At 35.1% G+C, this 17,294-nt stretch overlaps 1 protein-coding gene across 1 annotated transcript; it reads right to left on the bottom strand.

Annotated features, from left to right (window-relative positions):
• Window positions 1-12,784: 12,784 nt before the first annotated feature.
• LOC136810694 (uncharacterized) lies at window positions 12,785-16,905 on the bottom strand. The gene is made up of 4 exons (XM_067067268.1): window positions 16,501-16,905; window positions 15,200-15,559; window positions 14,536-14,715; window positions 12,785-13,664 (listed from the first exon to the last, which is right to left on the bottom strand). The coding sequence occupies exons 1-4, from the start codon at window positions 16,754-16,756 to the stop codon at window positions 12,880-12,882; spliced, it is 1,581 nt and encodes a 526-aa protein (XP_066923369.1). The 5' UTR covers window positions 16,757-16,905; the 3' UTR covers window positions 12,785-12,879.
• Between the last annotated feature and the right edge of the window lie 389 nt (window positions 16,906-17,294).

Here is a 17,294-nt window from a genome sequence, read left to right on the forward strand (position 1 = left end):
CAGATGATCCTTGCGATTTTAGATAGCATGTAAGTTGGTTTTCCCCACCGGCTTCGTTATGAGCCCATGTCCAAAAGTTGCAGCCAGACACAGTGTCGCACCAAATAGCACATTCTTGCCAGGTACCCAGAATCTTCCAATCAATGTTGTTATCCGGATGGTCTTGACCATACTGAACCCCACATCCAATAGCCGTTTGAACTTGAAAAATCAGGAACACAACAACAAGTATCATCTCTTTGACTTTCAACATCTTGAATCAAAGATGAGAGCAGATGAATGCAATTCTCAACTAGAATGAAAAGGTATTTTTTATAGCATTCCAGTTTAGGCTGCGAACACCCCCAACATGTTTTTTATAATCGCTGGTTGCGAAATTGTCCAATTCTTTCTTGTCCAATAGGTTCACCTGAATTTTCATCACGATAATAATTAATACGGTTGGATAAGAAAGAAAAGGAAATCTTTGTATAGATGTTTACAAACTTTTTATTCGTTAAAGAAAGAAAAATGAACTTATTACCCGGGGGTAAATTAGGACAAGAAACAATTGAGACGATGCCAGTGTCAATCAAAAGCTCTATTTACATCGCTTTTTTCTAAAAATAGATCGATCGTGTTTTATTTTTGGAATCTTATAGACGGCCTACTTTTTTCTACTCGGCTGTTAGTTATTTTACGTATAGAAATCTTATTGGCTAAAATTTCGAGTCAATTCAAAGGAGACAGTTTTTATAACAATAGCGTTCAGTTTGAGATCGTTGTTGTTATTTTCTGCCCGCGCAGTTATAGAATTAATGACAATGATTTTTTGCGAATTGTTTGTGCGTCGTAATCGGCTTTCCGGCCAGTTAAGTGTTCCGCAAAAATATGGCGGTAAATTATACAGCGGTAAATGTTATATATATTTTCATATTACGTTATATGCTATTACTATTATGCGTATTACATTTTATTAGTTTTGATTAGAATTGAAAAGCTGAAGCGAGTGTTATAAATACAAATTATAGAAAAAAGTATAGTGATTACACCATAACACGAATTACAATATTACTTGTGCAAATCAAAACAAACAAAATGGCAGACTGGTTATGATGATGAGCTGATTCATTGACTGGAAAAAGTGTTTTGTATGTCAAATTTTGTTTCTTGTCTTTGAAACTGAATATTAAATACTGTAATTTAGTCAGAAGTTCATTTCAGCAATGATTTAAATTCTTTTTCTGGAATCTTTAAAGAAGTTTGCTCAAGTTTTCAAATGTACATTTGATATTTTGTTCAAAACAAACTGTATTTATCTTTGTCTGTTATTTTATTATATTAATAACTAGCTTTATTGTTGATATTTACTTTGCATGCGCATGTACAACTTTTTCATGCAGTTGTGATAGCCTAAATTAAATAACTTACGCTCCAGGGGTTTGGTGAAATAGCTCCAATTCTAGCTTTTCCAAGTTAAGGCATTTAACGGTGGTTAGACTAGGCACACAGACAGTCATACAGGAACACCATAAAGTGAGAAAATATAGCTAAAATATCAAAAAGTCTAGTTTCCTGAGAAGGCCCGTCTCTTCATTGTCTGCGCTGCAATCATATCTTAATGGTTTCAATCCTTTCAGCTTGGAGAAAAGTAGCCTGGGAATCCATGCTATGATTTCTTCTTTGATAAACTGATGTCGAAATGTATAGCATGGTATGGGTTGAGAGTTTGAATTTCTCAGATCCTAATAACGGTTGAAAACATAGCCAATCAAATTTTGTTATTCTTTTACTGGTCACACTTTCTTAGAGAAAGCGCAACTTTCGAAATTTGGTTTTTATTTTAGTAAGTGAGGACAGCGCTAAATTCGAATTTCCCAATGTAAAAAATGTGAGTCCAATATTGGACTCACAGCTCAAACCCGTCTTGTGTACATCAAATTATAAAAAAACACACGACGGTTCTCCTGTCTAGGAGAAAAGATGAAAAAAAGTACTATGCACTTGAAAATAAATTAGGCACATTTCAACTTTTCGACTGTACGTCTGAATGGACCACAATGACATTCCTTTATTTTTCTTTTGACTGCAATCACAGCGTACGCAAGTGGAGCCAGGGCCTTAACTAGGATTGGTCTATTTCAGATGGCGCAGAACTTTTTGATAAATTTTATACGCAGTATCATCTTATCATCTTACTACTGTTTATTAGGCAAAGTAGCAATAGAGAATAGTTGAAATATATAGCAGCCAATGAAAAATAAACAAGCTATTTCTGATTGGTTACCTTGTTGATTTATTCACCGCTATATATTTTGCCTACAATCTAAGATGTCTGCAGCATTATCGGAAAAGGTCTATTTAGTGAATGATCATGACATTATATGTAAGAAAAAACAAACAAACAAGGAGATGTGAAAGTCAGTAAGATAATGATACCATGATTTTCGAAATATGTTTTTGAGAAGCTTTTCCAGCTTTTCCTTGAATTTTATTAAATTGTCAAGCTGCATGAATTCTTCAAGTATTTTGTTAATGGAATATGATTCTTTTTTCAATCAATCAATAAATAATTAAATCAATCAATTATTCCTGATTATTTTTTATGCTTTAATTTTTAATTTTATAAGTGCATGACATGACCTTTCTGTGGGAGCATTTAGTGAAAGCTATGACTAGTTTATAAGAATGATGTAAATCCATTTCATTATGAATATTCTTAACTTTTTTGGGAAAATCATCCTAAAATATTTTTACAGCACATTCTTAGGTTGGGATCCTAATTCAGACTAGATTTAACATTTAGTACATACGTATCAAGAAGCATAAAATGGCACTTTTGTAAAAGGAGTGAGCCTAACTTGGGGATAATTGATAATTTATAATTGAAAATGCTCTTAAAATGGCATTCTTAGCTTTAGTAGCAAAATTCCATGATGGTGATATTCTTAGCATATTGTTAGTTTTTTGGCCATTTTCATCATGGACATTCTTATAAAGTGTATTCTTATAAAAAAAAAGCATGTATGGGTTTTTCGAAAGGTAAAAGAGGATAATTATACTGGTTCAACGAAAAAGAGCCGACTCTAATTGATTCGAATTTCTCATCACAGCTCTCTAGTGTTTGTCAAAGAGAAATATTTCAATCAAAAAGAAGGCTAAAATTACATTTTGAATCAAAATACACTTTTTCTTTTATTAGAAGCCAGTTTATAAGAATATTGAGGCTGAGATTCGTCGAAAAATTAAGAACATCGTAAAAACATGCCCAGCCTCAGTTTGGAAAAAATTGACAAGAAACTACCGTAAATCACCGATTAAGCGCCCCGCTTGAATTAGAGCCCCGCTTGAATAAGCGCCCCCCTCAGAGCCTGAAAAATTAAATAAGCTTTAAACAAACTTAGGAATGGATTTTCTAAATCGAGAGTCAAATATTGTCCAAATTTTATCAAATTTTAAGTGTTCTTTATTTTGCATGATATTGTCGATTTAGAGTAGTCTGAAAATTTAAGAACGCATCTAAGAACATTTCAGGCTGAAAATTGCTAAAAAAATAGGCACATCCATGCTCAGCCAAATTTTAGGTGTTCTAATAAAAATAAAAACGTGTACTTAGAAATTTGATTATCCAAGACTGAAATTGTCGCAAAATGACATCGACATCAAAATAAACATTTCATTTATTAATATTTAAAGAGGAGCATACATCAGTTAAATAAATAAAAATTTACAACTGCTATCAACGTCACTCCTCTCACCCAAATCGTACACTCGCTTCACATCACACCTCAAGACGGGTCGTTGTAAAACATGGAGTAGCTCCATGGAGTACTCCAATGGAGTACCTATTGGAGTACTCTAAGAATATTGCAGACCAGATTTTAGATCGCCGCGAGAGGAAAATAAAGACCTGTATAATTTTGTATTTGCTCTAAAGCCCCTCTGTAGCAAGAATGTGGCTGTCATGTTGGTCTCTTTTTATATCCTTTCATGTCATCTGCATCACATTGAGTATGAAATTCTCATATCAAAGAAATAAGTTGGCGGACTCCATTTATTGTGATTGTCTTATTATTTTGTTAACTGAAGTGTATTTTGTCAATAAAATGACAATGAATAATTTAATAATCTAAAACCCCTCTGTAACCTCTCTCACAGACTGTCCCCAACTGCCATTTCATATCCAGTCATACTACCTGCATCATATTGAGTATGATAAAAATTCCTTTTGGAAATGGGTTGATAAGCTATGTATTCTATGATTGTCACAATATTTTCTTTATAAAAGTCAATATGTTGACAAAAGGACAAAAGAAAAATATTGCTTAAGAAAGCTCTAGTGCCCTACTGGTGTTGCATAAATATTACATACATAATACTATAATTACACTGATATTATATGTATTATTGTTTGATATATCAGAGCTATTCTGCAAGCTAAATCTGGTCTGTTAATTGTAGAATCAACAAAGATTTTTAAGCAGAGAGCGTGCGCTATATGAGCTTTACTGCCAGAAATGATGGTAGCCATTTTTTCACAAACAAATACTTGAGAAATTCTTTTGATTGCTATAAATTGGAAGTTTACAGCTGGTGGAAAAGGTTGATTATCAAATTTGTGATATTCATCGCTCTGACTGGTATTTTAGGGGGTACTCCATTAGGTACTCCATTGGAGTACTCCATGGAGCTAATCCATGTTTTACAACGACCCCCTCAAGACACACACTCAAGATAAAAATTAGATAAAATGACATAAATACTAGAAATAAATACTATTATAAATTTATAAAATCTAAAATCTAGTGTTTTCGAAAGATAGAGTTTAGTCTTATGTATCAAAGGATGAGCATCGTGGTCAAAGTGGCCAGAAAGGCTGAGAGACTAGAGGTGTGAGACTAAGACTGAGATGTGTAGTAAGAAGATGCGTAATAGAGAAGCTAAAAACTAGAGTAGGATAGATAATTTGAAGAGCTCTTAAAAGAAAAAGCAACAAGATATTGCTTAAACTTTCAGGTGCGTCTTCATGGCGTCAGAAAAATCCTTAGAAGATATTGTTTTCCTAACTTTAATTGGTAAATCATTAAAAAGTTTAGCTCCACTATATTTGAAGCTTTGTTTTCCAAGTTCGAGTTTCATTTTTGAGGTCTCAATCAGATATCCATTGTTCCTTGTTTTAGTATGTTTTCTCAGCTTAAAATAACCGTTTAGGTTTGAACAAGTTTCATTATCAATCGAGCTTTTAATCAGGTTTAGTGCTTCTGCATGGATCAAGTTGAGTATGGATGGAATACGTTTCCCCGTCATTCGACGAGCTCTAGATTCAAGAGATTTAAACTGCTTCTTCTGAGTTTCGGTGTATGTCAGCTTGATCGGGCCTATGTACGTCATAATTGGAACAGTCATCATGGTGAAAATAGAATAGGCTGCATCTTTAGTGAGGTAAGAACGGAGAAGTCTCAGTCGACCGGATGCTGTTTTGTAGGAGGTATCGAAGGTTTTGTTAAAGTTCAGATTTGGATCAACTTTGTTTCCGAGATATTTGTATTCCTGTACGTAATTAATTTGTTGGCCTCTGTAGAAAACATTAAGGATTTTGTCGATCATTGAGAGACGTTTAGCTGTTCCAAAAAGCATAGTTTCCGTCTTTCCCTTTTTCAAGTTAGCGATCAATTCGTTGTTGTCGAAGTATTCAGAAACTTTATTCAAGTCGTGATTCAGATCACTTTCGATTTGCGTTTTCAACTTTCCGTTGCAGTATATTACGGTGTCGTCTGCGTACATGATGACTTTCGATTTCTCTAAACATTCTGGGAAATCGTTGAATAAGATTAAAAATAGCAGAGGACCTAGTATAGATCCTTGGAGTACGCCAGTGAACAACGGCTGTTTGTTTGATAACGAGTTGCTGATACGGACTTGCTGATTTCTATTAAATAGGTAACTTTTAAACCATTTCAGTTCTATGTCGGAGATCCCGTATTCTTGAAGCTTTTGCAGTAGAATAGCATGACCAATGCCAATTGTGTCAAATGCTTTTGTCAGATCGATGTAGACAGCTCCTACTAGTTCTCCTTTGTCGATTGAAGATCTAATGTCATCAAACAGTAGGGCACTAGCAATTTTGGTTGATCGGTTTTTTCTGTATCCAAATTGACGATCGGTCAGTAGGTTGTTATTTTCGAGGAAGTCAGAAAGTTGGCTTCTAACAGCTTTCTCCAATATTTTTGAAAACGTTGGCAAGATCGATATGGGCCTAAAATTTTCTGTTTTTTTCCCCAGATTTGTGGATAGGTGAGACAATAGCTTGTTTCCAAAGTGTTGGAACTTCTCCTGAAGTGATGGACATGTTGATGACATAAGCGAGTGGTTTGGATATCTCGGTGGCACAGTCTTTTAACATTCCAGGAGGTAAATCATCTGCACCTGTTGCTTTGTTGCGCTTTAAATTTTCCAATTCTCTTTCGATGAAAATTTTCAGTACGTAGGTGAAATTAAAGGCTTGAAGAGTTCTTAGTGGACGAATTTTAGGTGGTCTCCAAACGTGGTCGGTGAACATTGAGAAGGTCGATTTTAGCTTTTTCAATCATTTACTTATAGAAGCAGTTGTATAAATATTTTTCAAACGATTTTCATTATAGCTGATGATTGTCGTCCATACGGCATGAAACTTAAAGTTCTAAATAATAAATCAAAGTCTCATTCTTTTAATTTGAAATTTGATTATCTTCCTTCGATTTTTTCCTGGTCAATGTGTTACCATATTTAAATACCCATACGTGTCTGAAGTCCTTTACTGCAGTGTTTTGGTTTTCGCTAGCGATTTTAGGTTTCCTTATACTTTAGGCGTACAAGCTTTCGCGAGCAGAAACTTTCACAATTTTCGTGAATTTTATACTTTTTTCGCGAAAGTGAATGCCTTTGAAAATTCTTAGCAAGACGATTTGCGAAAGTTTATGCTCGCAAAAAATTGTCAAAAAAATTGGAAAATCTATAAAATCTCGAAATCAAAAAAACAACAACTAGTAATTGTAGCATTTATATGCCTTATAATAAAAGCCTAAATGAAGTCATAGAATACCAGTTTTTATCGAATCCAAGGAGCATTTGTCACTTTTAATCCATTTTTCGTGTGAAAATGTTCATTTTGATCACCCAAATCGCGAAAGTTTATGCTTGCGAAAAATATTTTTTTCGCAAATTCGCCAAAGTAAATGTCGTAAATTTTGCGAATTTTCCACCTTGCAAAAGTTTCTGCTCGCGAAAGTTTGTACGCCTAAAGTATCTCTTTCTGGAGGACATGTTTTAGATTTGCATCTACATTTTTTGGCATAAAACGTGGATGAGGGTCAAAATTTGGGCCTCTTCTCATGTCCCTTGATTAGTGCCCATGACTAGTATAGATTTTAACAATAGACTGTGGTAAACTTACGCATTCCTCCACATCGAATTTCGAGTAATCCCTCGTCTTTCTAAATTTGCGATTTTTTCAAAGTCTGAAAAGCACCTCTATATCCGTCAGATTTTGGAAGACTTTTTTCGAAATTAGACTCGGACTTCATTTTCAAATTTTCACTATAAACATTTTCAAAGTCTTTAAAAGTCACACTGAAATGTCTACGCACGATGGCCAGTCACACAATGGCTGACGAATCTCTTTTTTTGTTTTAAAGGTCTGTGTAAGCAGTTCATTTGTGGTTAAAATTAGCAATGTAAGGTCATCTCTAAATCTTAACTTAAATGTTTCGATTTTTTTAGAGTGCTCTCCTCAATAAAACCATAAGTATATGGGATCGCTAGTATCATATAAAGTATCATATTTTGTCTGATTTGATACGGTAAAGGTCATACTCTTATCACAGTGTGGACTGAATTCTTTCTTCCAAAATTGAAACATATTAAACAGGTCATTCCTCAAAAAAAAAATTCTTCATTATTCTCCAATTTAGTTCGCCTAAACAAAAACGTCCCTGTAGTCTAAAGCACGTACGGTAAAAGGTTTCAAGGGTTCGAAGCAATCCTCCTAATCTTTGGCGTGTCACCTACACAAAATCACTTTCTTCGGTCAAATTGAATTAAAGAGCCCCTCCTGTAACTCCTGATTTTTAAAAGTGTCAATTTTTGCCACATTAAAATGAAGAGGGAGGCTTGTGTGTATGGCAATTAGAAAATTTATTATAGCGAGGTTTTGTTTTTAACCATCTCGGGCAAATTAAGGCATGTCCAAATTTACCTTAATTTTTTATCACCGTTTCCACTTGTCACAGCATATCACTTCATACATCGAAAGAAGCGTATTTGAGTGTAAATCACTGGAATAGCTGTGCCATAATTAATTTTTTCACCCAAAAAAAGATATTAGGCAAAAACCAAAAAATGCTGACGTCAGCAAAACTTGTTGTTTGAATAACTCCAGTTTTGCTTATGGTATAAACATGAAATTTAGACAAAGGTTGCATATCAATAATAGAAACATTTTTGCATAATTTTTTTTCAAATTTTGCTGACAACAGCAGAAATCAGCAAAATACAAAATTTTGCAATAAAGTGCTGACGTCAGCAAAAATTCAAAAAATTTTTTTTCAAAATGATCCTTTTAATGGTGTGCAACTTTGGTCCAAGTTTCATGTTTTTACCATAAGCCAAACTGGAGTTATTCAAAAAACAAGTTTTGCTGACGTCAGCATTTTTTGGTTTTTGCTTACTAATATCTTTTTTTGGGTGAAAAAATTAATTATGGCACAGCCATTCCAGTGATCTACACTCTAATACGCTTCTTTCGATGTATGAAGTGATATGATATGACAATTGGAAACGGTGATAAAAAATTAACGTAAATTTGAAAAATCTGGACATGCCTTAATTTGCCTGAGATATTTTGACAACGAGTGGGCAACGAGTAGTAAACCGAAATTCACCTGAAATGTTCGTTAATAGTTTGTCCCCTAGTGAATTAATTCGAAGTACTAAGTGTTTAAAAGATTAATTATATTGATCAAGGTGGACAAGTATGCGTTTAGAAATTAAAGTCTGTTCACGATAAGTATGCACTCTTTTTTGCTACCATGTGGAAACCGCTCTTAAAGGAAAAAGTCTAATTACACTAACATGGTTTCCATATGAAAGCCCAAAAACACCCCTGTGTCACCCGGTGGAAAAATAGGCCAAAAAATCGTCCCCGGTGGTAAAAATACCCTAAATTTTCTACCCCACTTGGAAATTACCTTATGATTCTATTACCATTAAAAATTGAATGGAAAAAATTGGACTCCAAAACCATTCTCACTGGAATTTTTGAGCTGGAAACAATAGATTTTCTATCCCTATTGGGATTTCGATAGAAATTTTCATCCTCACTGAGGGAAAAGGTTCCACCGGGGCACTGAGACAGGGGTGTCCAAAAGATTGAACATCTATCGTGAACAGACTTTAGTAAACAATAAATTTTTTTTAGTATTTTGAGCGTCCAAAAAGGTTTGTTGCAAAATAGTACATGAAAAATATGGCTGAAAATATTGCATGTTTAACATGTGCTTTGCTTGAATTGCCAGAAAATTCGTCAACGAACATGTCAACGGTCGACAATCTTTGCTTTGATCATTTGTCTAACTGCTCAAAGTAAAAAAAGTGCAGCAAAACATTTTTTAAATTTTTGAATTTAAAAATTTGTCGACAAGAACGTTAAGTAAGCCCTATTGTAACGCCTTCTTTGAACTTGAAATCCTCGTTTTTGGTTTAAATTACCAGAACAGGATTTTTCTTTAAGTTGTCAAATAGAAAAAAAATCAAAATTGGTCTTTTCATTGAGATTTTGAACTTAAAAAAAAACTGCCAAAAATGACTTTTCGGAGATGTTGGCTGTTTTTCCATAATATTTTGTCAACGAATGGCCTAATATCCCGGGGGGGGGACTCAAGGTAAGTGACCTACCGTACGTGCGTAATTTTTGGGACTCTGAAAGTGAACTGTATTGGTCGTTTGGAGAAATCCAGAAAATCCAGAGAATATTGGACAACTTTGTTAATGAAAGTATCCAATTCATTTTTGTCGGTAGAAATTTTTGTGTTCTAAAATTTAGATTTTGAAACTTTGTTTTCATTTTATTTTTCAAATTTTCAAATTTCAAAATCAAAAAAATGTTTGGTACGTTCGGATTCTTCGGATTCGGTACAATGGTCTGTAAAATAAATTTTGTCTCTAAAATTAAAAAGACCAATAATTTCCCAATCTTCTCTTTTGAATGGCTAGGATATTTTAACGGGCCGAGAATTTATATCCTCCTAATTCTGCAAAATCACTTTTTTCGGTCAAATCAATTCAGAGAAGTCCTCCTTTGACGTTTATCATGCCAATTTGTTGAACTTGAAGGGAGGGGGCTGCGCTTTATGTCATTTCTTAAACTAGATTCTAGTATTCAAGCAAAGCACGCCATATTAGACATGGATATTTTCATGGATTTTAGCCTAATTAGTTGAATACCTTGTTGTTTTACAGACCGTTATACCGCTGCTAAGAGTTAGATAAATAATAAAATCAAAAATTTTCGATAGTTGTCATAGACAATCTAAAAACTCCAAAAAAGAAATTAAATAAATAGGAGCACATTTTCTATGTCATGACATTTCTTAAATTTATTTTTTGGAGTTTTTAGATTGTCTATGACAACTATCGAAAATGTTTGATTATTTATCTAACTCTTAGCAGCGTTATAATGGTCTGTAAAATAAACGCCATTGTCTCTAAAATTAGAAAGACCAAAAACTTTCCTATTCCTTTCTTTTGATTAGTCAGGATCTTTTAACGGGCCGTGGATTTACAGACTCGCTGATTATCTCCATAATTATGCAATTTGTTGATTCAATTCATGCTCTCTGCTTTGAAAACACATAATAGAAATACCGTTTTAGAAGAGAAGCGTTGCAATGAGATAATTTGAAAATTATTTGATAATTTGAAATCAATATCTCAGTGATTTTACATGACCAAATATATTTCAGAAGATTTCTTGATTCCACCTTGTTCCTCTATGATAAATTATGTCAAAAGTATCAATAAATTTGAATCGTAAGAAAAGTAAGATAAACAGAAAATCTACCTCTTATTTTTCTTCATCGGGGGAAGTAAAGTATATAATGATGAGACAAAACTTTTTCGTATTTTGGACGTCGAATGTACGTTACTAGAACGTCCAAAGGTCTTGAAGACGTCCATGGAACGTCCATAAGACGTTGCGTGCCCAATAGGTATGTATGGCGTCATATACTGGACAAAATCGAATGGGCGAATTGGAAAAGAAGAAAGCCAGCTTGAAATGCAGTTTTCGTTTTGGAAATGGCGCATTTTAAGCCGAATTCTGATATATCAAACTAAATTATTCCATTTCAACCTGAGACATTCCAACTCGACGTATTCTGACTAGACGCATTCCAGCATGATGTATTCCGACTTGACCACAATAGAAAAACCAGGACCGGATTTTCAGGTCTAGATAATTTTTTCGTACGGGTATTTTTGACATGTGCGTCTTATTTCCCGCTCTCCGTCTTACGTATTTACAAATTTATTCAACTTTTGCCACTTGCATCTCAAGGCCTTGCTTTGGGATATTTAAATACTGAAACAACATACAAGTATCTTTCAATACAGCAAAGTCGCTGGAGAAAGTTCTTATACCTCCTCTTCAGTACAACCAGGCAGTTTTTGTTTCCAGGACAGGAAATACTGGATGACCGTCTTTTGATATTTCCTATGGAGTTCTTTCAAACTTTAATTTTAAATGTTAAAGACGTACAAAACGCAGACCAGATAAAAACGGAGGGAATCTATTTTGCAGACCGTCAAGTAGAAAGTTTCAATTAAGAATGCGTCAAGTTGAGATACATTGATTTGACATGTTTCAAATTGAAATGCATCGATCTGGAATACATCAAGTCGGAATACACCAAGTCGGAATACATAAGTTGTAATGCGATAAGTCGGAGTATACCGATTTGAAATACTTCTAGTTGATATATCAGAATTCGGCTTGAAATGCGCTATTCCAAAACGAAAGCTGTATTTCAATCTGGCGTTCTGCATTTCCAATTCGCCCATTCGATTTTGTCCAGTATATGACGCCATAGGTATGTAGTTGATATTCTGTTTTCATCGACTTCGCTCTCGTTAACTGAATTCGGAATGAATAAAAGGAAGAATTGAAGTAAAGTTTCTCTCAAAATAATCTGCAGTTGAGACAAAAAAGACCTGTAACTTTTGGTAGAATTCGAATTGAATAATATTGTGACTCTTTGATGTCTTTTTAATATTGCAAACAACCTGTCAAATTTACTTAAGAATATCATGAAATATTATGTTGCATATTACAGCAGTTAGTAAAGTTTCGTTCCTCGGCTATTAGATTTTGAAAGGTTTTAAACCTCAAACTGTTCCATACTCTCTCCTCCCGTCAATCAGATATCCTTGTTGACTGTTCTTATGGTAAACAGGGATCCGACTAGCATTACCCAGCCGTGAGGGTACTGACGGGTGCCGGAGGAGTGCCGGGCGTAGTGTGGAATTTAAAAAAATCGATACTGTCAGAAATTAAATATAGGCAAAAATATCACATAAGATTCTGACCCTGATAGACGAAATTTGGCTCCGGAAAATGTAAAATCTGACAAGCAGCACGTCCCCGCATCCTATCTTGAGCAGTCTATTGATCCAAATTAGCCTTTCACACCAGCCTTATGGTAAACAAATTGAAAACATATTGGAGATTCCTTTTAGGACAGACTGAGTACGAAACATGTTGGGAAAAAGTAAATAATAGCCGCATTCGTTTTTCATCCTTTGACATGAGTACTTTACAGTAAAATACTAAATGTCTTGTTTAGAGAAAAATATTGCACTGCAGAATATTCAATTATTGGGTTCAGTCATTCGGTCTACTAACAATTGGTTATACTCAACCACGCTTTTGACTGACTCGAATGAGACCGAAGCACCAACAAACCACATGTTTCGTTTCCCTTGTAACTCCAACACTTTCCAAATAGCACCTGACAAAAGTTGAGGTTCCGTGAAACGAGTGAAATACTTCCACGGGTACTGTTTGATGATTTCCACGGAACTAGCCCCCATTTTTTTTAAATGTCGCTTTAAAACTGAGGCTAAATGATCTTTCCGTGGTTTGTTATGAGAGTACTGATAGAAAACGGAAGTCCGGATTTCTGTTTGGTTGTCGCTTCCGGTTACCGTTTGTTGTTGACTATATCTCATCCCGTTCAGGTCATGAAACATGGTGTACGCATCTCGATTCGCCCAAACTGAAAAATCTTTTCCGCCCTTGATATTCTCCATCCACCAATTGACTGAGCTTTGGCCCCGCCTTCCGCCTACGTCATCAACGAGTGATGTTGCGTAATAACTATTTGTCATACCTCGGAACAACTTTCGTTCTTCTTGCAAACCAACTCCACTGAGAATGCGCATAAGGGTGTTGACAGGGGGTGTCCATATAAGGAAATCAAATTTTCGGTACCGTAATCTTCCATTGTTGATGTAGTAAATGTAAGCTTTTTCGTTTCCATGGCGACCAGACAACATGACATGCCGTACTTTCGATTTAAACATTACATTGAGGTGATTTTTTTCTGCAATAGTTCGCCACAGATTTTCGAAACCATCCTCTAGCATGTAAATTGCTGAGAAAAAAAAGAAAAAAAACATCCTTGAGTTCCGAGACGGTTGAGCTAGTATCTGAAAACCCCTACATACACTTTTTTTATAAGGATCAGATATTTTCAAGGCTGGCGTAGACTGAAATTGAGGTATTTTAGGATTTTTACTACTTTAGGCGTACAAACTTTCGCAAGCAGAAACTTTCGCGATCTTCGCGAATTTTGGCTCTTTTCGCGAAAGTAAATGTCTTTAAAAATTCTAGGAAGGTCTATTCGCGAAAGTTTATGCTCGCGAAAAATATTTTTCCGTTAAATTCGCGAAAGTAAATGTCGTGCATTTCGCGATTTTCCGTCCTCGCAAAATTAAGTTTCTGCTCGCAAAAGTTTCTGCTCGCGAAAGTTTGTACGCCTAAAGTACTTTGACTCCTAATTTTTTTGGAATTGAGTAATACCAGGTTCTCAGAATTGTTCTTAAATTGTTTAAAAGTTTTTGGCAATTTTGAGCCTCATTACTCTTATGAAATTCTTATACAAGAAAGAGTGTAATATGCAGACCAGACTAATGAAATTGACATAATACAAGCAGTTCAACTCGTACAGAGTAAATTATTCCTCGTTTAAAAATAAAAACTAAACTGCTATCACCCTCTAACTCCAAAGTATCTGATGAGAAATACATCGAAAGTATTTATACAGGTCTGCGAATAGACGATATCGGCTTTACCGAATTCTCCCCGAATGATTGCCCATGATGCATTGCGCAAAAAAATTCACGGACGATAACCCAAACCCTGACAATGCATCACGGGTAATCATTCGGGGAGAATTCAGAAGCCGATATCGTCTTTTAGACCCCGACTCTCATTCCCGTTCTCATTTTCACTTTCACTCTTACCTCCGGCCTTTCCTTTGACCAGCTCGACCAAACTTCCGATCACTTTAGGTGTGTTCCACATCAACCCGTAAAGTGCCGGAATTTCCGAGATTCTTCCGTATCCTTGCAATGTGTGAGATGCTGTAAACATTTCCTCCAGATCAGCAAGACCGTTTCGCTCCAAAAAATCCAAAAACGTCCCTAAAAATGCAAAGGAAAATGTTGAAAATTTTTGAAAAAAAGAAAAGCGCTGCCTAAGGTTGAAGGGGAGAAATCCTGATCTTTTGTGGGATGCAACCACGTGTGAGTGACTGTGATTGGTTCAAAAGTAGATAGGATTTTGTTGACGATTTTTTTAACATTGAATTGAACGAAAATGATTGATACCATTTCTTAAATTTTGCGCAAAAATGTACATTACAGCACATCTCGTGCTCGTCTGGTTTGTCCCCTACTAATGAGAAAATATGGAGCAACTTTGAAAAGAGAAGAGAAGTGAAGCCTCCGAATCATCCGGAATGAGCCTAACCCTAGGATAGGGAAATTGCCACACCAGACACTACTAACCCTGCGCACGCGACACAACAGAGTGAAAATATCCAAAATCTAAAGGATTTAAGTATACAAGGAAGGGTTTTAAATACAAGAACAAAGTTTTATCAATCTGAAACCCTCGACTTTTTACCTTTGATTTTCTCCATAATTTGAGGCGACGGTTGCGGCATGATTTCTCCGTAGTAATCTCCGAACATTGTCTTGTGGAGATAAACATATGTCTTCAGCTTACGTAAAAATAAGCCTTGTATCTCCATCATATTCAAGTTCGGGTATTTCATTTTCAAGACCATAGAGTAGTAATGATTGAAAGTGACGCTACTGTTGGGTGTAAGGCGTGACCAAACACTAGCAATGGGCGGAGGTTTAGTGGCGCTCTGGGTAAATTGATTGACGAGGCGGAGAATATTGTGCTCATAGTCTGCAGATAAATAGCAGGTTCCCATTTCATGGTTTGCTCCCCGATAGTTGATTGTCCTTGATTTGCCACCTGAAAAAAATGTAAGTGAAATACAATACCGTGCATAATGTATTGATAATTTTGATTTAGTACAACTTTAAACAAGTTTCCCCTTATTGTTGATAGATTACTCAGTTGCTGGAATTTTTCAGCAGAAATACTCAACCAGTATTGTAGTATTTTATATAACACACGGTATTGTTGGCAATCAAAAGGTTGACTTTTCGATTTATTGATTTTCTTTAGCAGCTAGATTCTACAATCGTGGTCAAAACTGATGTCCAATAACTCTTTTCCACCGACAAGTCCCCCCTCTCCCCCCAAAATCAATGTTGGAGTTGAATTTTTGCACCTTCACAAGACTCAACATCAACACTGATATTGGGGGGAGGGGGTGGACAAAAGATTCTGTCCAGGATTGTAGTTGGAAAGAACTGGATGCGATCGAACGCCACTAAAAGGTTCACTGGAGAAATCATTTTCTTGGTGTTTAAAGGTTTTCTCTGGTTTAGGTAGGTTTTATTTCTGACTTCTAACTACTCTGTAAGAAATATGATATATGTAGTTTCAGTGTATAGAATTCAGTGCCACCATTTTGAGGATCCTTTAATTTTCCTTTAATAACATAGACAGGAAAAAGTGTTTTAAAACCCGAAGAGGAAAATTCATACCATAGGGTCAAAGAATTCAGTGGGATTGAAAAAATAGCATAAATTTTTGCAACGAGGGTTGGTTTATTTAATTATTTTAAGTGGGGAGAAAAATTGGAGGATCATTTTCTACTGGGGACGATATTTTGGCCAATTTTTTCAGTGGGAGGGGTCCCAGTGGGTCTGTGAGAAGGGGGTGTATCAGAAAAACAAAAAAAGTGCTGCAAGTGGCTCTGGGTACGAGATTGAATGAAATTTGAAAACAACCTTCGTAAAATATAGTAGAGTTTTAAAGAAGATCAATATGAAACACTCTTTTACCTATCCTATTTGAAGCTTCCAATATTTGAATATTCTTGAATCCTCTTTGTTTCAACAAATAAGCCATATGGATACCACTGGGTCCTGCTCCGACGATACCGATCCTGTCCGAAAGTTTTCGTGGACCTCGAATGTGTCCGGGAAAAGTTTTACCATATTGTCCATGCCAATCTTCAGTCTGTAAATTGTCGATGAAATTGTAGACGTGTTGGAAGAATATTGATAATATGAAAAATGAATGAAGAAAAATTCTCATAATTTTGATGATGTGTGCTCTGATCTTGAAATTGAGCCAAAGTTTCAAGGTGCCAATCTTAGAGGCTACTTTTCTCTTAGTGTAGCGAAATTAACTTTGATTGAAATTTGAATCTAATCGTGGAGGTGTGATACACAAATAAAGGGTCCGTCTTATAGTCATTCTCAGTCTTTTTTTATTCCTTATGTATCTGCTATTTTGAAACTTCAAATTTGACATTGAAAAAATATCATTCGGTAGGAAAAAGTCATATTAGGTAAAAAGTCTTTTGACTGTATTTAGGTGTAAAGTTTAACTAGGTTGGGTAAACAAAAGGTATGAAAGGAATAAAGGACTTTTTGAAACAATGAAGATCTTACACCTTACTGCTTGTCTATACCTATAAAGGAAAAGGATTGATAATTCAATCAAAAAGACGTTTAATAATCAAATCTTAATGTACGTTTTATTGTATAAGAACAAATTATATAAAATATAGATTTCGAGGCAAAAATCAAGAATATTTTAAGACTTTGATGTCTAGAACAAGCGATTCCTT

Source organism: Clytia hemisphaerica, unplaced genomic scaffold (assembly GCF_902728285.1).
Source record: "Clytia hemisphaerica strain Z4C2 unplaced genomic scaffold, Clytia hemisphaerica genome assembly, whole genome shotgun sequence".
NCBI lineage: Eukaryota > Metazoa > Cnidaria > Hydrozoa > Leptothecata > Clytiidae > Clytia > Clytia hemisphaerica.